The 26834-nt window shown below is 43.1% G+C and overlaps 1 protein-coding gene across 2 annotated transcripts in view; it reads right to left on the reverse strand.

Annotated features, from left to right (window-relative positions):
* Positions 1 to 26834, reverse strand: part of DLG5 (discs large MAGUK scaffold protein 5) — a 186176-nt gene that overhangs the window by 68118 nt on the left and 91224 nt on the right. For both annotated transcript variants that reach the window (XM_048856845.2, XM_048856846.2), the window contains exons 3-4: positions 15164 to 15329; positions 2691 to 2834 (exon numbers count right to left, since the gene is read on the reverse strand). In XM_048856845.2, coding sequence (XP_048712802.1) covers positions 2691 to 2834; positions 15164 to 15329 — 310 coding nt within the window. The remainder of the gene's footprint in view (positions 1 to 2690; positions 2835 to 15163; positions 15330 to 26834) is intronic.

Here is a 26834-nt window from a genome sequence, read left to right on the forward strand (position 1 = left end):
AATGTGGAAATAACTTGGGCAAAAAATTAAGCCTTTGGTAAATTATTTTTACAAGACTAAATATATGCAATCCTTACACCTGGGACTGACTGATCTCAGCATCTGCTATTCAGATTTTACTTGGATTATAAATTATTTGGGGCAGGCTTGGTTTTTTTCTGTATTTGTTCTCCATCTAGCACAATGGGGTCCTGGACCATGACTGCGGCTCTGAGATGCTACCACAATTAATACAATGTTAAAATCAACCCCGACTAGAGAGCTCCACCTACTCTCTTCCAAAATAGCTTCAAGAATAATTCATAAGACAAACATGATTTTATGAATCGGCCAAAATTATGTGTCTCAGATTAGACATCCAAAATTACTGATCACTTGAAAACACAAGTCAACTTGGATAAATGTTTTGTTGAAACCAGGGTAGTGCCAAACTTTCAAGGTTTTGGTTCAGCATCCAAAACTTGCTAAACCTCAGAGTTTGCAGGACACATACTAAGATAAATTCATAGAGCAAGTGTATCTATACTTGAGTACGGCTTGGTTCGAAACTTAGTAAATTCCTTGGCAAGCCGTCGTTCACTGAAACACCTATCCCTAACACCCTAATAATAGGCCTCAAACTCCCCACTAGTCTTCATTCAACTTAGAGAAACCAGTCAAAAGGTGCTTAACAGACATGGCAGACAAGATTCCTGCTGGGCCTTAGCTGCCATTGCACCCAAGATGTCTCACATTCCCCACTTGGGAAACACTGCTGAGCATACTCTATCCTGAAATGTGAGATTTTTAAATGCAAAGAAACCAGGACGCAAAAAGACCGCAGGATTTGGTGGATCCCACAATTCTTATTCCAGTATTAATATCTTCAAAGGAAGGAGACGTGCAAGATGCTGAACGGAGCGGGAGGAAAAGAAGAGATGACATTGCAGGAAACATGCCCAAGGATGTGTTTTTAATTTGAGCTTCTATGTGGGGAGGGAGGGGAAAATCACAGGTCTATCTGAAGTGGCAGGTAAGGAGTCTACTTATCCAAATCTTAATAAAAGTTCATTTTGGGGAAAAGTGGGCTTACCTCTGAGACAATAAAAAATGCTATTTTTTTGCTGGCCAGATAGTCTCACAGAGTACCTAGTCTTATAGAGTACTTAGTGCAAGCATAAAAGTTTGCTATTGCCTTGTATTTGTCTTATGTAAAAACCAAAATTGCTGTTCCTCAGAGAAAATAATATTCTTAGTTACTTGTGTATGTGAGTGCAATTACAACAGAATAATCACTCTCAACAGCCTTTTGCCCCCAACAAGTAAAATTTAAATCCTTAAAATACCTTCATACAGATATAAAACAAAAACAACACAACATTATAATCACACAGATTATAGAACTGTGGTTTGCAAATAAGGGAAATAAAACCCTACCATCAATTCAAGGAGTGCAAACATTTTACATTAGCCTTTCACATACACAGAAAAAGCAGCTACAGGAATCTAACTAAAAATAAAGACATCTGTAGCTTCATCTAGAATTTATTAGCAGGCAGAACAACTTGGAAAGAGCACTAAGGACAGAGTGTCTCAGGCTTGTGATCTCGTGGAACTGACATCTAATAAATAAGAAACAAACCACCTCTGAAGGATCCTTAGATAACGACAAAGGTATAAAGGGGTAAAATAGTGTGTTGCAAGGATCTTCTATTGTTCCTCCATAGCAAAATCAAGTGGACAGACAGGATCAACAAATCTCCTCGGCAAATAGCCATGCAGCTCACTTAGTTTGCACATGGTGAATTTTCTTACTAACATTTTTTTCAAATTTTGCCTGCTGATGGTGTAAGAGCGACAGTACTAAGCCAGCCAAATCAGACGTTGTTCCCAGATTGTTACACACTTATCAATTGTGCATTGTGTGCCATTAGAGAACAGTAGCCTTAAAGCTACTTCCAATATTATATTTGCCTCATTTTTTTCTGCTAAGCTGAATACCTTTCCAATTAATAAAAATTAGACTGGTCTAAGATCACGTACATGTCACGTTCATTGTTGCACCAGTACCCGGTTTCAAGCCCAATATCTTGATCATCATCAGTGCTAGAAGCAAATGCTGGCATCTTCTCCCCACAACTTCACCACATTTTCACATGTACTCGTTGATGGTCTAACTCAAAGTGTTAAAACATCCACTGATGTCAATGGAAGCGGAGTCAGGCCAATGCAGAACCTATTTTAAAATCCCACCTTTTATTTCTAGACTGGCCGTGTCATGAAATATCCAATCTCAATCACACTTTAGTAACTAGTTTGCCTTGCTCCACACCACTAAACCACAATTCCATCATGGCTTTAGAAGTTGCTACTAAAAGATCCCTAAAGATCAAAACCAATGCTTTTCCCCTTCTGAAATCACGGGAACTTTACCTTTCAACATAGGTGAAATAAAATAATAAAAACCTTTGACTGTAGAAGTTCACAAAATGTTGCCATTAAAAAAATAAGAAAAGCAAGATGGTAACAAGAATGATGTAATTTAAAACTGCCATATTTTAAAAGAGCAAATATCTCACCATCAGCCAGAATGAAACACTTTTGGCAGACCAGCACTAATACTTACAGCACTAGTAAACTTGTCTAAGCACTGCTCCTGAACCAGTGAAGAGAAAGAAAGTTTTCATCCCTACCTTTTGTGCGTTACTTACTGATAAAAATCTGCCTCTTTGGCTGCTTCTTCACATCTTTTTAGTGTCTTGGTATGTTGATTCTGTAGAGACTGTAGGTCCGACATGGCTTTCATACACTGGATCTTCAATCGTTCATAATCATGACTTGGTTTTGGACTAGGCCTGCCATGGAAGGGAAAAATAAAACCAGACTTCAATTATTACATCAGCAGAAATATTGTGAAGTGACTGTCCAGTTACTATTAGCAAGCAATCACTCCAAATCTTGAGATATTGCTTTAAGAAGTTACACTATTTAGAATCTATTACAGTGACAAATTAATTATTCAAGACTGACCCTGGGTCAATATGCTGCAACTGAAAAAAAGGCAATTCTCCTTCTGCACCATTAATTTCTGCATACAGAATACCATTGCACGTTTAGATTTTGAAAGTGTGCTATCAGAAGTCCCTTCGGACATGCATAAAGTTTGTTGTTTTTTTTAATTGAACACAATTACAAATTCATTCAATGCTTCTTGCAGCAGGTCACTTCTAAAACCCCACCCAGCCAAGCCCCTGCCCTTGAAAAAAATAGGATAGCAACTTACCCTGAAAGCCACCACCTCTAGGGTTTGGTGCACTAGAGGGTGAGGTGTACATTTGGGACTGGAGCGCCCCTCAGTTAAAACACGCTCTAGCAGCCCCATGTAAACCAGAGTTCAAATATCTCAAATACTGTGGAAACGTGAGGAAAGAGGCAGCCTCAAGAACATAGGAAAGAATTAAAACAACTTAGACTTTCTAAGCTACAATGTTAACATGGTTAAAATTTTGCCCAGAAAGCAAGTGGTAGTCAGTATGGATCACAGAGGACAGGTTTAGTGAGCTTGTTATGGAATATCCCACTTAAAAAGCCAACTATCACATTTGGCACAAGCTGTATTTTTGGGAGGGTTTATGGATTTGAGGTCCTATGAAGAACCGCAGCAAGATCTACACCCTAGAAGAAAGGAGGCTCTTAAGTACTTATAATGGCACTTTTACTATAATATTTAAACACCTCTCAGTCTTGAATTTATTTATCCTCAATACCCCTGCGAGGTAGAAATACTTATCTCGGTTTTACAGATAGGAAATGGAAACACAGAGATACCAAGGGCTTATGTACACTTACAGGGCTGCAGCTCCCTAAGAGGTGGTAGCTATGATGACGGGAGAAGCCCTTCTATCAACACTGTAGCAATATCTACACTGGGAGTTGGGTCGGTATAATTGCATTGCTCGGGGCGTGCATTTTCCATACCCTATAGTGACATAGTTATACGAACTTAAGTTCATAGTGTAGACCAGGGCCAAGTGACTTGCCCAAAGTCTCACAGGCTCTGTGGCAGAACAGGGACCTGAACTTGGCTCTGTAGACTCTCAGACTGGCACCCTAACTACTACACAATCTTTCCTCTCTATAAAACAGTGTGAGTGTGCACGCATGCACGCGCATACACACACACACGCACACACACACACACAGAGTAAAAAGATGTAACTATTACAAACAGATTATTTTCTTTAACAAGAACTCAAAAGTTATATTAACAACCCAGATACCTCTCCCAGAGACAACAGCATTATTTTACAGAATAAAAAAAAAAACTTTCCTGCTACATAATTCAGTCAGTCTCAGTTCACTCTGCTTTCCTGGGTTAGCCTGCCAGCCCTGATCTCCTCAGTGAATTTCAAATGGGTAACAAGTGCATGCATCTGTGAAAGCATAATTTATCCACTTCATGCTGCTAAATTCAACATCTGTCGAAGTGCTATGATTATATTTTATGATATTACAAATGAAGGATATAAAGATGTCAAAGTGTGTACATCAGACATGCTTCTACTAAATACTCCAGGAGTTTTATTTTATTCACATAAAATATCCATGATCATTTTTAAGAAAAAGACAGTTACCTTCTCCGTAACTGGTGTTCTACGAGATGCTCATGTCTATTCCACAATAGGTGTGCATGCTCACCACGTGCACCAGTGCCGGAAATTTTTCCCCTAGCAGTACCCGTAGGGGGAGCACCCTAGCGATCCCTGGAATGGCGCCTCCATGGCATGGTATAAGGGGAACTGTGTGCTCCCCCCCCACCCTCAGTTCCTTCTTGCCAGACAACTCCGACAGAGGGGAAGGAGGTCGGGATATGGAATAAACATGAGAAACATCTCGAAGAACACCAGTTATGGAAAAGGTAACTGTCTTTTCTTCTTCGAGTGATTGCTCATGGGTATTCCACAATAGGCGATTCCAAACTATATCTGTTGGAGGTGGGATGAGTTCACAGATCCCCGGGACGAAGTATGGCTCTGCTGAACCCGGCGTCATCCCTGGTTTGGGAGACAATCGCATAGTGTGAGGTAAACGTGTGAATCAAAGACCAAATATCCTGGATAGGGACGTGGGCCACAAAGGCAGCCGACGAAGCCTGGGCCAGAGTCGAGTGTGCCTTTACAGTTGGTGGCGGGGGAACACCCGCCAGATCATAACCGGTGCGAATGCACGAGGTGATTCAGTGGGAGAGGCGCTGGGTGGAAATCAACCGACCCCGCATGCATTCAGCTGAGGCAACAAACAGTTGAGAGGACTTCCTGAACAGCTTAGCTCGTTCCAGATAGAAGGCCAGTGCCCTACGCACATCAAGCACTGGACGCATGTGGCTTGGTGCAGAGGACAGGTAGGAAAATGTCCTGGCCCAAGTGACAGGCAGAGACCACGTTAGGGAGGAACGTGGGGTGTGGGCAGAGCTGAACCTTATCCTTATGAAAACCTGTGTATGGGGATTAGGAGGTTAGGGCCCTGAGTTCCGAGACCTGCCTGGCCGACGTGATAGCAACCAGGAAGGCCACCTTCCACGAGAGGCGAGACCAGGAGCACGTGACCAGAGTTTCAAACGAGGGCTTCGTGAGACCCCCCCGTGAGACCCCCCCGTAATACCAAGTTCAGGTCCCACGGTGGGACAGAGGCCTAGCATATGGAAAAAGATGGTCCAATCCCTTAAGGAATACCATGGAAGAACACCGTGTGTCCCTGCACTGGCGGATGGAAGGCTAATATGGCCGCCAGGTGCACCCTGACAGACGAGGGCGCCAGGCCCTGGGCTCTAAAGTGAAGGAGGAAGTCCAGGATAAGCTGGAACAGGGCGGCCACTGGGGAAACCTGCTTGGCAGCCCATCTGGAGACCTGGGACCACTTCGCCAAGTAGGCGCGGCATGTGAAGGACCGCCTACTTTCCAGAAGGATGTGCTGGACCCCCTCCGAACACATCCACTCCTCCCCGCCTACCCATTGAGCAGCCACACCGTGAGGCGGAGAGCTGCTAGGTTGGGATGGAGGAGGCAGCCCTGGTCCTGGGAGAACAGGTCCAGGCGGAGCAGCAAAGCCTGCGGTGAAGCCACTGCCAGGCCCATGAGGATCCCGTACCAATGCTGCTGGGGCAATCAGAAGAACCCGTGCCTTGTCCATTTTTACTTTCTCCAGGACCCTGCTGATGAGAGGGAAGGGGGGAAGGCTCAATATGCCTCTGCCAATATTCCAGGCAGGACTGAATCTCCATTAGACAAAACTTAAAGAAGAGAATGACCTGAGTCACTCCCATTTATGTCCAGGTGCCCCAACAGACCTCACCAAGATTTGCCAGGAGCACCCATGTCTGCCCAGGCGCCCTGACCAACTTCACCGAGGCCGGCTAAGAGCACTCAGGAGATGAGGACGGCTACCAGCCTTAATGCACCATCTGCTGCCACAAGGCAATAAGTTGCTGCTGTGTAGCAATGCAGTCCCGCATCTGCCAACACCCAGGAGACATACGGTGAGCTGAGTGGGCTCCATGCTTGCCGTGGTATGGCGTCTGCATGGGTAACCCAGGAAAAAAGGCACGAAACAATTGTCTGCCGTTGCTTTCATGGAGGCCTGACATGTACCCAGAACCACCCGCGACAATGTTTTTTGCCCCATCAGGTATTGGGATCTCAACCCAGAATTCTAATGGGCGGCAGAGATTGCGGGATAGCTACCCACAGTGCAATGCTCCGGAAGTTGACGCTATCCTTGGTACTGTGGACACACTCCACTGACTTAATGGTCTTAAGTGGGGACACACACAATCGACTGTATAAAATCGCTTTCTAAAAGAATCGACTTCAAAAATTCAACAATTTCGAAGTGTAGACATACTCTTATAGTCTCTCGACTTTTTGTAGACGGCCTCGTACTTAGGCAGGGCAGCCGGAGCAGGGGCCTGCTGTGGCTTAAACTTAGTTTTGGCCGGAGCTGGAACACAAAGATCCAGAGTCTGCAGAGTCATGCGGGAGTCCTTCATGCCATGCAGCTGTGTATCCATTTGTTCGGCAAACAGAGCCTTGCCGTCAAACGGGAGCTGCTGCATGGCCGACTGCGCCTCACTGGACAGCCCGGACAGCAGAAGCCACCACCGAGGCCATGGATCGAACTGCCGTGTCTGCCACATTTGACGCCGACTACAGGGACGCCCTGGCAGCAGCTGCACCCTCCTCCACCAGCTCCTTGATCTCTTTCTTATTGTGCTCCTGGAGGGAGTCCTCGAATTTGGGCAGCGAACCCCACAAGTTGAATTTGTACCTGCCCAGGAGAGCCTGATGGTTTGCCACCCGCAACTGGAAACTCCAGGATGAATAAACCTTTCTGCCAAAAGAGTCCAGCCTCCTTGAGTCTTTATTTTTCAGAGTGGGGGCTGGTTGGCCCTGCCACTCCCTGTGGTTGACCGACTTGACCACCAGGCAGTTGGGTGTTGGGTGGGTGTAGAGGTACTCGTGCCCCTTGGTCGGTACAAAGTACTTGCATTCTGCCTTCTTTGAGATGGGGGCCAGGCAAGACGGCGTTTGCCACAGGGCATTTGAAATCCTTGCCACCCCCTCATGGAGGGGCAAAGCCACTCTGCCTGGTGCCGAAGATGACAGTACACTGAACAGGGAGTCCAAGGACTCCTCCAGCTCCTCTGCCTGGAGGTGAAGGCTCGATGCCACCCATTTTAAAAGTTCTTGAAGTCCTCCTGTGGGATGGAGCGGGTCAGGGCTGCTATCGCCTCATCCGGGGAGGGAGAGGAAGCCAGTATGGTGCTCTGGATATCCACCGGCAATGGAGGGTCCACCACTTGGTTGGTCTCCGGGCATGGTGCCGAGGACATACGTCCCACCAACCCTCTCCTTGGGGGCCTGGAGAGAGAGACCAACGGCGCCTCTGAGGCTCTGGCTACCAAGCAGGCCCTCACCGGCCTGTGCCGGCCATTGGGCCCGGTGCCTCTGCACCTGCTGTGGCACCGACGGCCCCAGGTGCTCGGCCTGGCTGGCCTGCCTCATGGAAGGGCAACTACGAGCGGAGCCCAGGCTAATGAATGACTTACCACTGTCACGGGACCGGGAGGAACAGCGGTGCCGGGAGGGGCGTCGCCCACAGGACCGCGATCTCGATGTGGAGGACCAGTACTGCCTGTATCTGCTGCTCTGCGAACTGCTCCAACGGGCGGACCCATGACAGTGCGGTGCTGGCGATCTACGCCCTGGGCTGCGGCACTGTGCCTTGGCGGAGACTTGGAGTGGGATTCCAAGCAGGAACGGCGAAGACATCCATGCCGCGACCGGTTGCGGTGACCCCTGTGAGACGAGGGCCTCTGGTGATGTCTGCCTCGGTCCCGACGGTAATCGCTCCGTGGCGTGGAGCGGTGCCAGGAGTCCCAGTCAGACGGTACCCAACCAGACAGTCTGGTGGGAGTCAAGGACGAGCCACGTGGACTGCATCCCAAACGGTCACTGGGTGGAGAACGAGTCGGGAACATTCCCATGACCGAGACAGGTGCTGCGCCGGGGGCGACTGTTGAGAACCCAGAGGTGGCTTACCTCTGGAGCGGGGACCGACACCGGCGGTGCTCCTGGTACCAGCATGGTCATGCCGTCTTTGGCCACCTGCAGGGCCCCCAGCATGGATGGCATCCAGACATCCGGGGAGGCCTGGTCCTACGTGGCTGGGTTACTCCGCTCAACGTGAGTTGGAGATCTAGAGGCCAAAGGGGATCGAGGACTGCCTGACATGGGTCTAGTCTCTGCCCCCAGTTACCTCAGTGCCGCTGCGAAGAAGGCACTTTTTTAGCCTTCTTATGCCCCATAGACGGGGCACGGTGCCGACTAGTCGAAGGCACTGGAAGGTCGCCACGTACCAATGCTGCGGTGCTTCATGCCGACTCGGAGCAGCACACCGGAGCCGGGACCAGCACCGACTCCATGAGAGTGGCCCGGAGCCTAATGTCTCTCTCTCTCTTAGTCCGAGGTTTAAAAGACTTTCAAATTTTCCAACAATCACTGATATGGGTCTCACTCAAACAGAGTAGACAGTCCGCGTGTGGATCACTCCTTGGCATAGATCGCCTACAAGTGTCGCACGCCTTAAAACCCTGGGCACGTGGCATGCCCCAGCCCAGGTACTCTAACTAAATGAACTAACTGTAACAGCTAACTAACTATAGGTACTAGCACTGAACAAACTAAAAAGTTCTGGGGATGAGCTACAGCAAAGCTGGAGCAGCACAGTTCCGATGCACCTTCACTCGGCAGCAAGAAGGAACTGAGGGTGGGGGGAGCAGGCAGCTCCCCTTATACCGCGCCATGGAGGCACCACTCCAGGGGTCCCTGGGGTGCTCCCCCTGCAGGTACTGCTGGGGGAAAAACTTCCAGCACCGGTGCACGTGGCAAGCACACACACCTATTGTGGAATACATATGGGTAATCACTCGAAGAACACCACACCCCTAATAGCCTTTAATGAGATGTGCAAATTACAAGCCACTCTAAATCAAGGATTACTTCAGAGACCGGAATTTAAAATGATATCAGAATGACTAGATGAAAACAACTAAAAACATCTACCTTGGCTGGCTGTTGGACTAATTTATCATGAATTCTCACACAACTCATTTACTGAGCTAAGGGGCAATGGGAAGTTTTTGTTAGGAAACCCTCTAGTTGTGTGAAACTACTAATTTTAGTGTTGGTAACAAACCAAACTAGCAGTATTTTGTCCTAACGTGTTTTTGGCCCATTAAACTTCCGTAGAAACTCTAAATTAAACTCTTTGCTATCTCTGGATAGCCACAATGTTTTTCCAAGACTGAGTTTTCTGGTTTCACAATGAAACATTTGATAGTCACATGACCTGTCTCCTGGGTCCCCTAAAAATGAAACTAACAAGTAGGCCAGCGTTTCCCAAACTGTGTTCCGCAGAACACTGGTGTTCCACACGATGTGAATAGGTGTTCCGTGAAAGAATCTAGAATTTAATTTTGACTCTTGCACTTGATTTATGGACTACTTTATACACGCTTTCCAGTTCGAAATTGTTAGTTCAAATTATTTTAAATTTGTATTTTTGCTTTGTTTTATAAAATAAAATATATTTGAGCATAAATAACACAATTTTTAATTTGAAAACCAAATGACTACAAAATAATATTATAAATGTTCCGTGGCCAAAAAAGTTTGGGAAACGCTGCAGTAGGCAATGAAGAGAGCTGAGTGAAACTCACTGATTCTTTTGAACCCATTTAGTCTCCTATCAAATTTGTTCAGTTGCCAGTTTAGATCACATTTCCCCACGCCCGAAATGGCAGCACTGCAAGCTCAGCCTGAAAAGTAATCAGGATTCTTTCTGCTTCAGATATAAACAGCAGTAAGGATTCTGGAACTGAAATCTAGCTGGCAGTTCAATTGATGAGGAAGAATGGAAGTGGTCTTTGCACAGCTGCAGTGGTGAGAGTAGTAAAAATAAAATACTGATCACATAAGATTCACAGACTAACAAGGAGTATGTGAGCAATACTAACGTGCCTTTTTATTTTATTTGTTTACTTAAGGAATAGAGCTATATTTTGACTGAAGAACTCAAAGTGAGCAATTGTGTCTCAGCATTTAACTCCCCTCTCCCAACATGAAACTGGTCTTGGGAACAACCGTCTTGCCTGACAAATCAGAACAGCATTTAAAACTGAACTTCACATTACAGATGAACTTCCAGTAACGAAGCCAGACTTTCATGTACACTATTTTTACATGTTCTCCCATCAAGAATGCCAAGCAGCAGAATACCCCTATATTAATAGTGCTGTATGAGTTATCAGCATTATCAACTGTTAGAGAGTATTTCCTTTTCAAAATGTTAATCCAAGTTACCAAAAATAAATGTCATTCTACATTTATCCATGCCCCTGACAGAAGCATTCAGAACCCAAGTATGACTTAAATGAGGCTTTAGGGTGAAATTATTGAAAGCAGACACCATCTGTCCAACAGAGTAATTAAAATGATGTTAATTGAACCACAGTTTAAATCCCAGTGAATACACTATGCTTATTGAGTCTAATAAACACATGCTCATATTAAGCTTGTAATCAGAAATGTACATGCGGCAAAATATTTCAGTGTGAGAGATTCAACAAAAAGGCAACTGATAAGCTTGTCTCAAAGGCAAACAACCTTTTTTTTTCCTGTAAAGTGAAGAAAGAATGTCCAGTGTCTCCAACTCCGCTGAAGTTAATATTTAGAATCCTTACCTTACAAAGACTCAGCTGGAAATAAACACACAGAAATACTGCAGGTGTACACAATCTAACCTACCTACCCAAAGGTGGCGCTAACCGCAATAAGAAAAGGAGGACTTGTGGCAAATTTGTTAGTCTCTAAGGTGCCACAAGTCCTCCTTTTCTTTTTGCGGACACAGACTAACACGGCTGCTACTCTGCTAACTGCAATGATGCAAAGATAGCTGGTCCAGATGTAAACAGAAGAATGTTCTATATTGCCATTTTAGAGGTTTAAGCCCCACCAACCGAAGGCAATGTGGAAATGCAGATGGAATTATATTATAGATCAAAAAATCAAAGATCAAACTGTTACAGCAATACACATCCTTTTAAAACTATACAGCAGTCAGATCAGAGTTCAGATCTGGGCAATTTTACTTTGCCCCAAGTTGCAGAACTATGTTCCCTAGAGCAAGGAGATTATTTTAATTAAAGAGATGTGTTATATTTTATAGAAATGTCAGTTTCACAGCATATAAACAAATCTATAAATCCAAAGTGTACGAATTACAGGTCAAATCCTGCTTTGACTCATATACAGTAGAACCTCAGAGTTACAAACTGACCGGTCAACCACACACTTCATTTGGAACCGGAAGTACACAATCAGGCAGCTGCAGAGACGGGGGTGGAAAGCAAGTACAGTACAGTAGTGTTACAAGTAAAATACTAAAAAAAATAAAGTGAAAGTTTAAAAAAAGATTTGACAAGGTAAGGAAACTGTTTCTGTGCTTGTTCCATTTAAATTAAGATGGTTAAAAGTAGCATTTTTCTTCTGCACAAGTATCAAAGCTGTATTAAATCGATGTCCCGTTGTAAACCTTAGAAAGAACAGCCATAACATTTTGTTGAGAGTTACGAACATTTTAGAGTTACAAACAACCTCCATTCCCGAGGTGTTCATAACTTTGAGGTTCTACTAAATAACTCCCCCTGAAACTCCCTTTGGATTCCAATTGGATTGCCTTCAGTATACATCAGGGCAAGACTGGAATCTGGTCACATTAGCAAGGAAATACAAACTAAGTTCGGCTAGCACTCGCTGGCATAGCAGCATGTACCCTACTTTGGAAACAAACCACTCCTCTTTCCCAGCATACTCCACTCTGATAGAAGTGTTTTTAATCCCCCGCATCATGACAGGCCAGGATCTCAGTTTGCCAATACTACCTGTGTACACCCACAAACAGAAGGAAAAGCACAAGCCTTTAGGTAGAACAAAAGCTAACAAAAAAAGCTTACATTTAGAGCTGGGGGAAAGTTTAAGTACAAAACATTTTTTCATCAAACACACACAGATTTGGGTTGACCAAAACATTTAAAGAATTTGACAAATTGTTTCTGTAAAAAAAAAATCTGAAAAATAAAATGTTTTGTTTCAACATTTTTAAAACAAAATGTTTTAACTTTTTCATTTGAAACAACTGTTCATATGAATTGTACTTCAAATTTTTTAACAAAATCGAAAAGAGGCAAAACCACAAAAACAAAAGAAAAATATGTCCTTCCGGGTCAAACAAAATGTTATAATTTTTTACTTTTTCTTTTTGGTTTGGGCACTGAAGCCCGAGGGGGGAAGAGGAGAGAGATGTATATACACACAGCTCTACTTACAATACCTGGGCCCAACCCTATGGTCCTACAGAGATCAATGGGGAAGGACTGCAAAATGGAAATTAAAAACAATATGAAAAAGTACTATAAAGGAGATTTATTTATTTTTTAAAGAATGAAAGTGAAGTCAACTCAATCTATTCATTTTCTATTTCTGAAATCTCTCTAATTGTTTGGAAACTAGTACCTATCCCTCTTTAATATAGGCTGTTTAAACACTGGTCAACCACAATATTTATTTTTAAAAAGTTGTTCTTAAAACTGTAAAAAGCTTATAAATATATTTTCCATTGCACACATTTCCTGCAGCTATAGCAGTGGATTGATCTCTTGTTCAAAAAAAAAAAAAAAAAAACTTGGCACTCTAAAAGCAGAACCTTATAATAATATCCTGACTTATGTTACAAGAAATTATTATTATAAAATACTGGTAGTCAGGCAGCCAAATCCTTAACTCAGGCAAACTCCGTCTGCTTCAAATGGGAGTTCTGCCTAAGTGAAAACTTAACAACAGCTTCAGGATTGGGTCAAATGATACACAAAAATGCTTTGGAGATCCTTTGATAGAATATGTGACAGAAGTTCAAAGGGTTTAATGCTCGTTAAGTAAGTCTCACAGCACCCCTGTGAGGTAGGTAGAATGGCTGGCTCAGGGATTGATAATGGCAAACACAGTCTTTCAACTCCAGTTCACGGGTTCAAATCCTGAAAATGTTCAGAAGGTCTGAAAGTTCATAGTTAACAGTCTTGCTTCTAATACTCAGGTTAGCAGAGACCCCTTTACAATAGGCACCACTGACAAATGGGGAAACTGAGGCGCAGACCAAGATTTGCCTCAGGCCTCCCCAAGAAGTCTGTGTTTTGTAAATGCATTTCAGCATCCAGTGGCCGTGGGACTAATTTACTCCAGGGCTCAACATATTTCCCTGACAAGTTCTATGCCGACGACTGAGTCTACTAGCATTAGTAGAAAATACCTGTACTAGCATAGCCCCTCAAACCCATGTTTCTATAGGATCACATTCTCATTCCTCCAAAATAAACCAACCCTTTCCCCATCTCCACTCACCTACCTTGGAGGCCCCCGCACTCTGAATTAATGCTTCCCACCTAACAGCAGATTGCAAGGCAGCCCCCTCTTCCAATTAAAACAATGAATATTGGGGTCGCCCAGGCTTAGTTTATTGGGGGCGGCACTAATTATTTAAATTTGTGGGTGCCCAGCATTGCTCAGTGGAGAGTTGCACATTAACAGTGTGCAGCCCCTACAATCAGTATATGCTGTATCCCCAGTAAGTTAGTGCTGGGGAGCCCCCTTTTCCTACAAGACATTTTATGCCGGGCCATCTCTCTATGCAGGGCTCTATTGCTGCTGCTAGTCCATTTGCCCTGCTCTCACACAGAAAGCTGCTGGCCTCCTCTCTTACTCCCAAAGAGAAGTAGTTTGGAGCTTGCTCTGCTCCTTGGCTTCCTCTCCTTTGTAAGGAGAAGCAGCTCTATCCATTCTGCTCACTGCCTTTCCTTTCCCCTCCCCTCCTCAATAACACTAGCCATGACTTCTCCACCCGTCCTCTCCAAGGAAGAAGGCAGTAACTTTCCAGCCCTAAGTTGCCCATTCACTGTGGACAAGTGGGTTTTGCAAGTGTTTTATATACTCTCGCACCAGAACTCTTGGAGTGGAAGAGCTGTTCACCCCTCTCTTGCTAATCATTAGCTCAGAAGCAATGTGCAGTAATAAGTGGCTCTTAATCCTACATGTGGTTACCCAGTTTCCCCTGCGGATCCCAGGAAGAAGTTAGGAGAACACTGTTCCCCAGAAGACATAGGACCCTGTGGTAGGTCTCAGTCCCTCCAAAAACTCCAAAGGTAAGAGGAGACTCAGGTCTGTGGAGAATGGACTCATACCCAATGACAAATGAATTTCCATGGACTGGAGTGCTGCCAACCCTCATTTGAGCCCAACAGCAAAGTGGGTTTGAAAAATGCCCTACTATAGGAGACATTTGTCTTCTGTTGAGGTAACACCCAGGAACTACAAAGCTATATCTTTTCATCATCCACATGAGTCAGCAACAAATATTAGTGCCAGGTGTATACATTCTGGGAGTGGTATAAACACATTTTGCAATCTATTTGCTAACTGCTTTAGCTATGAGTGGCAGTCCATGTAACTCATGAAAACCAAAATACATACAACACCCCTTAAAGACATATTCAAATATAATATATATATATTTTTACCTGCAGTCATCAAAGGTTGATCCAGGAGATGAAAGTGCAAGGCGCTTGCGTAACTCATCCCTCTCACGTGTAACCTGGCGGAGCTGGAATAAAATAGTCTCTAGTTTCTCATTCATCTGCCTTGTGTCTAAGACAGGTGGTGGGGATGATGCTTTGCCTGTCGTACCTAATAAGAATATAAATATTTGGATTAGATTGTCAGATAACTTCTCAAGACTTGAACAAATAATATATGTTCATTGTAATTAGCCAGGCTAAATGGATAAAAACCATGCATAAGAATTTTGTTTAAAAAAAAAACAAAAACACCCAAGCTGCAGTCCTGCATGCTGCCTCATGAGGCTCCAATGAATTCACTCAGACTGACAGGGTGCAGGGATCTGACAATGCAGACTGGTTTGTAAGATCGAGGCCCTTACATACTTGTCAACAGAGTCACCAACAAGTCAAGGTGCTAGAAGTGGAAGACATTTTATGGGAAATAAGTAGCAGCAGATAGAGAGGCCTTTGTCTACACTGGATATTTGTCCCAATTACAGACACTGGTTGCCAGCTCCTAGTGTGGCTTCAGTGTTGCAAATCCCTACTATGGGCAAAGCTGTTATTGACAATGGTGGAGCTTATTGCATGGATGAAACTGGAATAAGATCCATCAGTGCACGTAGCAGCTTTGCTAGTCTACACCGGGAACAACAATGCAGCTGCTTCAGAATTCCGCCCCGCTTTCCCCAACACACACACACACACACACACCCTAACTATATACATTCACTGTTTTGCAAAGTATTACAATTGACTCTCTTTTTAAAATAACTTGACCTTTAGTTAACTATTTGCCACCACTGATGATGCAGGATAAGCCCAAAATAAAACATGGAAAACCTGAGACATTTTGAGACAGTCTCTCAAGCTTCACTAAGTCAGCTGCCAGGATAGAATCCATGCCCAAACATTGTGGATCAAGATGGTACAAAAATTCATGAAGACATTAAACTTCATGTAACAGCTTTGACATTCAAAAAGAATCTGGAATGTAATACCTGTACTGAGTGACAAAACAATTCAATACCCCTTGATACATCACAACAGATCAATCCAACACATTTGAAATATGCCTTTTTAAAAAAAAAATCAAAGGTACATATGAAAAGTATCTTGCATTACATTTTGAATATTATTTTCTAAAATGAGTTAATCACATATTTATCGAGCTGAATTACACGACAGTCTCCCGAATGGGTTGTCACACATGAGGTTTACGTGGCTGAATCACTGTTGTTGTTTTTTAAATTTCAGCAGTGACTAATGGTGCACATTCCCTCAGACAGCTATAAACATCCATTCATCAGGTCACTGTAAGAAGAGGTTAACTTCCAGCCAAGACTTGTTAATTTGAAGTATTTTGTTTCAAAACATCCTGGCATTAAATCCAGTTGTAATTTTAGTTCTGCCAGCTAACTGTCAGATTCTAATCTTAGATGCAGGTCACAGAACAGAAGTTATAATCTAGATCTATGCTGAGATTTGTAATTCTGTAATTTTCTAATGCAGTTTTCCACAAGGAAAAAAAAACCTGACAATTTGCCTGAGGTATAATTTTTTTTAAAAACAACATAAAGATGAAGGATTTTAAAGTGAAGCCTTGTTAAGATGTAATTTTATTATAATCACACCTGCTTTCATCTGAGGCTCTCAAAGCACACTACCAAGGTAGGTAGTTATCTCTATTTTAGGACAGGCAACCTGAGGCACAAGGATAGGTAACCTGAGGTTCAAAAATTTCAAAAATGTTACTGATTTTGGGTGCATTACTTGAGACATTAGATTTCCAAATTTTCAGAAGAGCTAACCACACATAATTTCAAATGAATCAACGGACTCCCAGTACTTCTTAAAATTATGCACAACGTCTCTCAGATAAGGCACACAAAAACTGAGGTTCCCAAAATCAACGGCAATTTGAAAATGTTGGTTTAGGGCAGTGGTTTTCAAACTGTGGTTCTCAGTGGGTTGTGGTGGATCTAGTCAGCAGTAAGTCATGGCAGATCTGGTCAGCACCACCAACTGTGCCATTTAAAGTCCCGTCGGCAGTGCTGCCTGGCTAAGGCAGGTTAATCCAGCAGCAGGTCCAGCTCCTAGGTGAGGGCAGCTCCACATGCTGTCCCTGCCCAGAGAACCGGCTCCGCACTCCCACTGGCCAGGAACCAGCCAATGGGAGCTCGGGGGGCAGTGCCTGTGGGCAAGAGGTGTGTGGAGATGCTTGCGCGCCTCCACCTAAGAGCCAGACCTGCTGCTGGCCGCTTCCGGGATGCAGCGCAGTCCACAGTGCCAGGACAGGCAGGAAGCCTGCCTTTGCACCCACACTGCACTGCTGATGGGGAGCTGTCTGAGGTAAGCTCACGCCCCAAATCCCTGCCCCAGGCCTGAGCACCCCCCCAAACCCAGAGCCCCCGCCTCCATCCCAAACCCCTCATCACCAGCCCCACCCCAGAACCTGCACCCCCAGCCGAGACCTGACTCCCTCCTGCACCCCAACCCCCTGCCCCAACCCTGAGCCCCCTCCTGCACCCCAAGCCCCTCATCCCCAGCCCCACCACAGAGCCTGCACCTCCAGCCCAGAGCCCTAACCCCCTCCCGCACCCCAACCCCCTGCCCAGCCCAGAGCCCCCTCCCATACCCTGAACCCCTCATTCCGTCCCCACCCCGCAGCCCTCACCCCCACATCCTAACCCTCGACCCTGACCTCCTCCCACACCCCAAACCCCGCATCCCCAGCTCTGTTGGGTCGCAGGCATCAACAATTTTCTTCAACTGTGGCGCCAGAAAAAAAAAGTTTGAAAACCACTGGCTTAGGTGACTTACCCAACACAACATAAGAAACAGTTGAGAGCAGAATCAATACAGGCTTATACATAAAGAACAGTCCCTTTTGGTGTTCAGTAAGAAAGCCTGTACCTACCACAAGACAAACCATTAATTTAAAAAAAAAAAAGTGTAAGAAGAAATCCAATGCACTGTACGGTTTTGCTAGGTTAGAGATAATAAAAGGCAGATGTGTTTGGCTCGACATGAACCCACTGTGTCTTCTTTCTCTGATATTTTTAGGTTGGAGATTCAGAACCACATTATTTCCTAAGGTACACTCCCAACTCCTATTGATTTCAAGGCATTGAACAATCTAGATACCGAAGATAGCTGTGGCAGCATCTCTGCTGTCCCATAGTTTTACTTTATAAACTTTCCGAAGTTCTCCATGGTTTGCCTGTGGTACAGAGGCTACATATTCTAGGCCAGGCGTTCTCAAATTTCGTTGCACTACGATCCCCTTCTGAAAACAAAAATTACTACACGACCCCAAAAAGGGGGACCGAAGCCTAAGCCCGCCTGAGCCCTACCACCCTGAGTTGGGGAGAGCCAAAGCCCGAACCCCACTGCCCTGGGCAGGGGGACCAAAGCCAAAACCAATGGCTTCAGTCCCAGGCAGGGGGTCTGTAACTTGAGCACCGCTACCCAGTGCTGAAGTCCTCAGGCTTCAGCTTTGGCCCTAGAAGGTGGGGCTCGGGCTTCTGCCTCGGGCCCCAACAAATCTAACCCAGCCTTGGCAACCCCTTTAAAACATGGTCATGTCCCACTTTGGAGTTCCAGCCCACGGTTTGAGAACTGCTGCCCTAGGCAAATCGACTGAACTGAATGCATGTCATTGTGGCCCATATTCCTATACTGCTAGGACTTCACCCATTGTCCCTGTGTATTGAGTATCTGATCCCTTGTTCTTTGACTACCAGACAGCTACATCATGGGGAGTGGCAACGCAAGTAATATGCAAGTACCCGCTACATGGGTCATTCCAACTAGGTTTTTAAAATATTGTAATAAACCAGTCAACTAATTTCATTGGACTGTGAACTCTCTGAGGCAGAGATCACCCTTCTATTCTGTGGCCCAGATAGAGAAAGGTACCTAAATACATGTGTGACTTTACTACAGTGTGACAACTTACGCTTTGAATTATGCATAGAGAAGGAACTTCCTGGATCAGGGCCTACGTTTGTACAGCACCTTGCTCAATTGGGTTCCTGTTATTACTGGAGTGTCTAGATGTTAATGCCACTGCATATTTATTAATATACAGCTAGTTTTTCGGTCTAAATATTTCAGGTAACGATTTAGTATTATCACAACAAAAATGGAAGAACTAGTAACCACGAGAACTGTTCTGAAGTCAATCTAGGGCAGAAACAGACAATCTAATGAGCATTCAGTTTAGGGGTATCTTCAACCTGATTTGCAAATGAGCCTGCTTCATGTCCCTACCTCAACCCATAAGGTTCCCCCAATTCCTCTTCGATAAATTCACAGATGTCACCACTAAGTAAAATTAAGGCCCATCTCCTTGAGATGGTTTTTCCAATCCGATGAAAATTTCATCATTTTGGTGAAGATAACTACTCATACACAATATTTTTTTACTGGACCAACTTCTGTGATGGAAGGTGCAAGCGTCCAAGCTAAACAGAGCTCTACCTAAAAAACTTGTACTGTCCACCGGCAAAAGTTGGTCCAATAAAAGATATCTCACCAACCTTCTCTCTCATATCCTGGGACCAACATGGCTACAACAATACTGCAAACACATATAAAATAACAGTTGTAAACTACATGCACACTGATGGTTTGTAATACAAAGAAATGGTGGGGAACAGTATTTCAGGTTGGTGGTTTGCTTTAACTAGCAGCGGATACATACAATGATCTAGATGGGATAAATAGAGATAAGTAGGAAAGGAGGAAAAAAAAGATCAGGACCTATTTCTTCTTTGTAATTATGTGGACCTATGCTGAGAAGCAGCACTGTTTAATGGATAAGCACAGACCTAGAACAAACCTGCTCTGCTACTGACTTGCTGCATGGTTTTTAGGCAACTCACTCTTTCTACAGCAGCCTACATATCTGTCTCCACACTTGCACTGGAATATTAGAAGATCTATCTATCTACTATAATAATGTGATGGTCCTTGAACTGCTTGGTGACAAATGCTTACTCCAGAGGCGAAAAAAGGGAAAACCTGAGAGCTTGATGTTGATGAAAAGCCTGTTGGTCAAGAACAGTCCATCGTTAAGTTAACATTAACCCCTCTCCTACTTCCACAGCCAATTTTTGCTTCGGATGTCAACTGTGTAATCTCTGAGCAAGCCCAGGAAGACTGCTCTGGGGACTTAAGCATATGAAATATTGAGTTCTCTATTTCTTCACCTCATTTTTCTTGCCCTCTTTGTGACACAGCAATCAATGTCCCTGTGCCAGTCTCCTTTGACTAGAAGAATGTCCTTATGCAGAGTCAAAAATCTAAGCCAAGGAACACAAGTTTCATCTAAGTAATGTGGTATGGTAGCTAGCCTTATATGACAAGTTCTCATGATATGCAGCCTCAAAATTGGAAAGCAATTACTATTTTTAATTTAGTAATTGGCCACTTCTACAAATACCTTCAGAATAAGAGTTTTGATCTTAGTGTTTTAAAATTAAATATACAGAATAAAAACTATTATGGTTTTCACATGGCTCAAGTATCGTCATTAATTTTGTCACAAGTATTGATAAAATAAAGGAAAAATGATCATTACTGAAAGTCTAGATCAAAAAAATGTATGCCCTTTGCCTTGGGTAAATGCATATTTATAAGGCATACATCCCCCTCCCATCCGTACAAAGTAGTAAAAACCAATCAAATTAGCCAATCAAATTGGTTTTAACATGCACAAGTTTAAAGACTAAAGCTCTATTATCTAAATAATAAGAAAAGGAGTACTTGTGGCACCTTAGAAACTAACCAATTTATTTGAGCATAAGCTTTCGTGAGCTGTAGCTCACAAAAGCTTATGCTCAAATAAATTGGTTAGTCTCTAAAATGCCACAAGTACTCCTTTTCTTTTTGCGAATACAGACTAACATGGCTATTACTCTGAAACCTATCTAAATAATGTTGCCTTTCAGTAACTTACCTGCTTTTTCAGACTAACCAGATTTGTCAAAAAATATTTATACAATTGCAGCCAAGTGCAACTTGTTTGTCTGCTTACATAAGCCTCACATCTGGCCTCAAGAACCAATGAATATGCTGGTCACCTTTTTTGGCCTATCTCCAGGTAAACCGTGTTCCATTCTTACCAGTGAAATAGCCATATTGTTCTACTAGGGAATAGTTCGTAAGCAAATTTAATTTTGCTTACGTTATACTACATACATAAAATCTACATGACATATTAAACACTAACACCATCAACATTACATTTTCACAAAACGATCACTCCATATCTCACCTCTCAGTCCTCATCCTCAAAGGAAACCTGCACAACACATTCAAAAGATGAGCCCGGGAGCTTACATGCATAAGCTTGTTAGACACTAAAAATCATGGATTCAGTAAAGACACTGCTGTAACGAGCCGTAAATCCAGTCTATAACCCACTTCATCCTACAACTGCAAACATAGCAACTGCACACTTCACATGTTAACATGTGAACTCCTCATGCTAAACAAACTGTTCCACCTTTTATTTAGTTGTGACACCCAAAGAACTCGGTGAATGAGACAAGCCCGTTCGAGCTTACAAACAGAAGTCGGTCCAATAAAAGATATTACCTCACCTACCTTTTAACATTAGTATTTGAGCAGGAAAAACAAAAATCAGATTTTGCAGGGTATCCTTCATAAATTCTTTTTGTAAAAGAGTTGAAGTACTCATACTGTAAGTAATCAGACGTCAAATGTTTGAGTTTACAAAAATCTGCAAAAATCCTTTCCTTTTACATGCAGAACATACAATCCCCAATGATTGATCAAATGAGAGTAGTGCATGCTGACCCTCAAAACTATTGCTCAAAGTTGCTCCATAGATTGCATACTTTGATATTTCCTAAAATGACAGTCTCTGATCACAGTTTTTAAACCAAAAGGAGGCCAATTGCATGAGTGAAGGATTGGAAAACAAACTGGCCAAGAAACACCATAGTACTGGATCATTTTGCTGTGCAATTCTGAATGTAATTGATGGGTGAGGAAGAGTAAACCTAAGTGTTCCTGCAAATATATCATCAACTTATTACAAAATAGGACAAACCAGTCATTCACTCGATGGAGGTTACATATCTGTATTGCACATTTGTGATATCACGAGGACTGTGTGATCTAGCTAAAATATAATCTGAGGTCTTCTAACAGAATGCACACTTCAGGGTTTACCACAAAATTATTATAAACAAGTGCCAGCTGTTACATGCAGATACCAAAACAAAAAGCCTATTCAGCAAGTTTTACACATGCTGTGCATCCTCTACTACCTGAATAACCACCAGGGGAACTCAGAATATCAAAATATTTTTATGGTCCTATGAATTATGACTCAGAACATTTCAAAGATTCTTGCCAAATGAAGACAGAAGACAAAAGACAACAGTCAGAAGTTATTAGTAGCCGTTTATTTGTATAGCATTTGTTTTAAGAAAATGTTAACAACAAAACAGCAGCTCACTTCAGCAAGAGCAAAAGGAAACTGACCATATCCAAAAGACAAAGGACCATTTGGATGCATATATCAGTAGTAGTATAACAAGATGACAGCAGGCAAGCTGTGAGAAATATTCCAATAGAAAACTACTATGTACGTAAAGTAAAACATTATCAGTGGCAAGCAACAGTCCATTAAAAAAGTGAAAGTGAAAGGTACAATATTGAACTGTAGAGGCCTTTTACTGTGACAGGCAGACCATAGTGAGCTGTGAAAGCAAGGAGGATCACGTAGTTTATGCACAAGACAAAAGAATGTGTGGTACCTCCGTGCTTGTAATGCACAGTGCAATGAACCAACATTACCAATGTGTAAAAAATTCCTTTACACTCAACTGAAAATAACTAAACTTAACATTTCTGAAAGACTAAAAGGAGGGAGGGGAGGGGAGGGGCTTTGGAAAGATCCATGCAAAGATAAACACTGTCTCAGCTCACTGACCTCATGCCCACAAAGGCCAGAATAAGGAAGAAATAGATCTGTCTGTCAGTCCAGAAATAATTCCTGGAACCTTGCTAGCTATAATAAACAGAGTAGAGGCAAGCTGTTTTGGAATGTGTGCAGCTGAAACTGCTGCTTCTGATTCTGTGGGATCTGACCGAACGGGAAGACAATGCGTGGCATTTTCCTGACCCTACAGCCCCGCACATGGGAAACAAGCAGAGCACATACATAGGTATCCCATAGGAATTCAAGACCAAAGAGAAAAGGAGTACTTGTGGCACCTTAGAGACTAACCAATTTATTTGAGCATGAGCTTTCGTGAGCTACAGCTCACTTCATCAGATGCATACCGTGGAAACTGCAGCAGACTTTATATATACACAGAGAATATGAAACAATACCTCCTCCCACCCCACTGTCCTGCTGGTAATAGCTTATCTAAAGTGATCAACAGGTGGGCCATTTCCAGCACAAATCCAGGTTCTCTCACCCTCCACCCACCCACACAAATTCACTCTCCTGCTGGTGCTAGCCCATCCAAAGTGACAACTCTTTACATAATCAACTTGATTGTCGAAGTTGTCACTTTGGATGGGCTAGCACCAGCAGGAGAGTGAATTTGTGTGGGGGGGTGGAGGGTGAGAAAACCTGGATTTGTGCTGGAAATGGCCCACCTGTTGATCACTTTAGATAAGCTATTACCAGCAGGACAGTGGGGTGGGAGGAGGTATTGTTTCATATTCTCTGTGTATATATAAAGTCTGCTGCAGTTTCCACGGTATGCATCTGATGAAGTGAGCTGTAGCTCACGAAAGCTCATGCTCAAATAAATTGGTTAGTCTCTAAGGTGCCACAAGTACTCCTTTTCTTTTTGCGAATACAGACTAACACGGCTGTTCCTCTAAGACCAAAGAGAATCAGTGATTCCTTTTGTAAAGTCTTTGGAACAGGGAGCCATAAAGCAAGAAAGCCCTGGGCACTAAGATAGATTGATCTACAAGAAAACAGCTGACAGCAAGAACAGTCACTAGGCATGCGAATAGTCAAGCTGACGGAGAAGTCTGGGGGAAAGAAGTCTTCCAGAAATAACACTAAAAGTGAAAAAGATGGACACACAAAGACCTTGGCTCACTTGCCTTTATTCAAACCAAGGTACAGAAGTTCTGCCTAGACCTGCAGATTGGACTTTCAGGGACACCAGTGATGAGCTGCCAGAGAACACCAAGATACTAAATACGAGAAAGGGAAATGGAGGAACCAGAAAGCAATGAGCAGGGATCCTAGTTCTCCAGGATAAAAAACCAAAATTCTCGGATACAAAAACAAAAATCTACATTTTTCTGTAAATAAAACAAAACGCTGTTTCCCGCAGCTCCCATTGGCCTGGAACGGCGAACTGCAGCCACAGGGAGCTACGGGGGGCCATGCCTGCCAACAGTCAACATCAGCAAAATGTCTCGCAGCCCACAATCAGATTACCCTGATGGGCCGCATGCAGCCCACGGGCCGCAGGTTGCCCACCACTGCTCTATATGCTGGAAGCAGGTTATTGAAGTGTGTTTTGCAATGTAAATTTAAAGCGCATTCAAAAAAATCAGTCACAAGAGGGAAAGGTTGCGTGCACTGAGTAAGTGACACTGGTATTTTCAGTAACATTTAGTTAATATGGTTTTTATTTTTTCACAAAATATAAAAATTAAAGATTATCTGTAAAAACTAAATTCTGCATTTTTCCGTGGCAAATGAATTTCTAGGATCCCTGATGATGAGACATCAATACTGACTGGAGTATGTTCTGAGATATAAACTACAGACATAGATCTGAAATTAATAGGACTATACAAGGGGATAATTGGCACTCAAGGTACTACTTATGTGACAGGCCAAGGCAGCTGAATCTGGCCTTTAAGGAACACAGTGAGAACGAGGCCAAGAAATAGAGAACTCATCCCAGGGAGGTCACAATGGTCTGTGACACAGCAGAGACCAAAACACTCCTAGGAGGCTGGGGAAACAGTGTTACTATACAAGTTAAAAAACTCTTTTCTAGTAAATTAGTCAAGTACCAGAGTGAAAGGCCAACAACCTGATGTTATTGTATTTGGCTATATAAAAAGTATTCTGATGTGGTATACTGTTAGCTTTCTTAATGACTAAATGGTTTCCCCATTCATTTGTGGGCTTTCAACAAGTAATGTAAATTTTAACATATGTTGACAAAGAAGCAAGTGACAAATGTGAGACAGCTTTACCAAATGTACATTTTGTGCTTGTGTTGCCATAAAGGAAAAAGATTCCCAGGGGCTGACCTGGAGAAAGAACAAGGATAGTTATTCTAAAAGCCAGAAACAAAGAACGTTTGCCCTCGACTGAAAGCATGTTTATGGATCTGTTAACATGAATGTTCCAATGGATATACACTGGACCCTCGCTAGAACGCGCATCTATATACCACGAATTCACATGTAACGCGGTCACGGCCATGGATCCCAAATTTAATTACTTTAATTGCAATGCATTTTAATGCAGTCCCCGTGTTAATGCAGTACCGCACATGGATCCCAAATCCCGCGTTCTAGCGCGGGTCCAGTGTAGAAACAAGTCACTCTACTATGCACAGATATAGAAACACTGAGGAAACAAAGTGAAATGAAATTGATTAAAAGATCATTGTTAAAAATAATGCATATAAGAACATAAATAAGTTGGACACTGATAAATGTAGACTAAGATTGTGAAAAACAAATTATCTGATCTTTATTGGAAATAAAGTATTTATTGCTTTGGAGTAACTAAGATTTAAGGGCCCAAAATTAAGCAGCCTCAATGAAAGACTATCTCAAAGCACATTCTGTGGCAGGCTGGTTAAGTCCACAAAATGGTGGGCAGGGTAGCACTCACGATGGAAGTCATGTAGTTTGGAAAAGCCTGGCACCAGAAGGGAAAAGTCTTAAAATCACAGTACCAGTCGTGGTGGTGGTTGTTACAGAGTGGAATGACAATCGTGCTGAGAAAAGCCAGTACAATAAAGAGTGAGGAGGGAGGCACCTGTGGCTAAGGGAAATGGAGCCAGTTGTGAAGAAATTAGAGAATGTGAGCAATATAATGGGATGTAATTAATTGATAGATAAGGATGACCACACAACAGGAAGTGGAATGAAGGAACTGTGACACTATAGACAAGTCAGCATTCAAGATAAAGGAAGGAAGCAAAGATTTAAAAATTTTATTAAAGCTAATGTTAAAAAAATTATATAATACATAGGTTGAGAAAAGAGTGTCTGTACATCTGGGTATAGTGCTCAGATTATCCACAAATATAGAGTTTGTTTTTAAAAGTCAGATGATACATAATCAGCAATAACCCAAATTTAGGTCAATAGATTTAACAATACAGTTTAGATATTACAATCTGAATACTCAGGTACATCACTCATGAAAAGCTGTATAGAGCAAAATATATGTGGAAAGCAAAATATATCAATGAGTGGAGACTGTCCATCAGTAATTGAGAATTAGGTAGGTTGTCCATTTAGAAAATACAATCCATGAGGAAAGTATTTGCTACTTTCCTGACTGCTACTACATCAAGAAGGAACGACAAGGGACCCAGTGGAAGAGTGACAAGGTCAAAGTTGGCATATCATGTAAAGAAAG

The sequence above is a fragment of the Caretta caretta genome, chromosome 7 (assembly GCF_965140235.1).
Source record: "Caretta caretta isolate rCarCar2 chromosome 7, rCarCar1.hap1, whole genome shotgun sequence".
Classification (NCBI taxonomy): Eukaryota; Metazoa; Chordata; order Testudines; family Cheloniidae; genus Caretta; species Caretta caretta.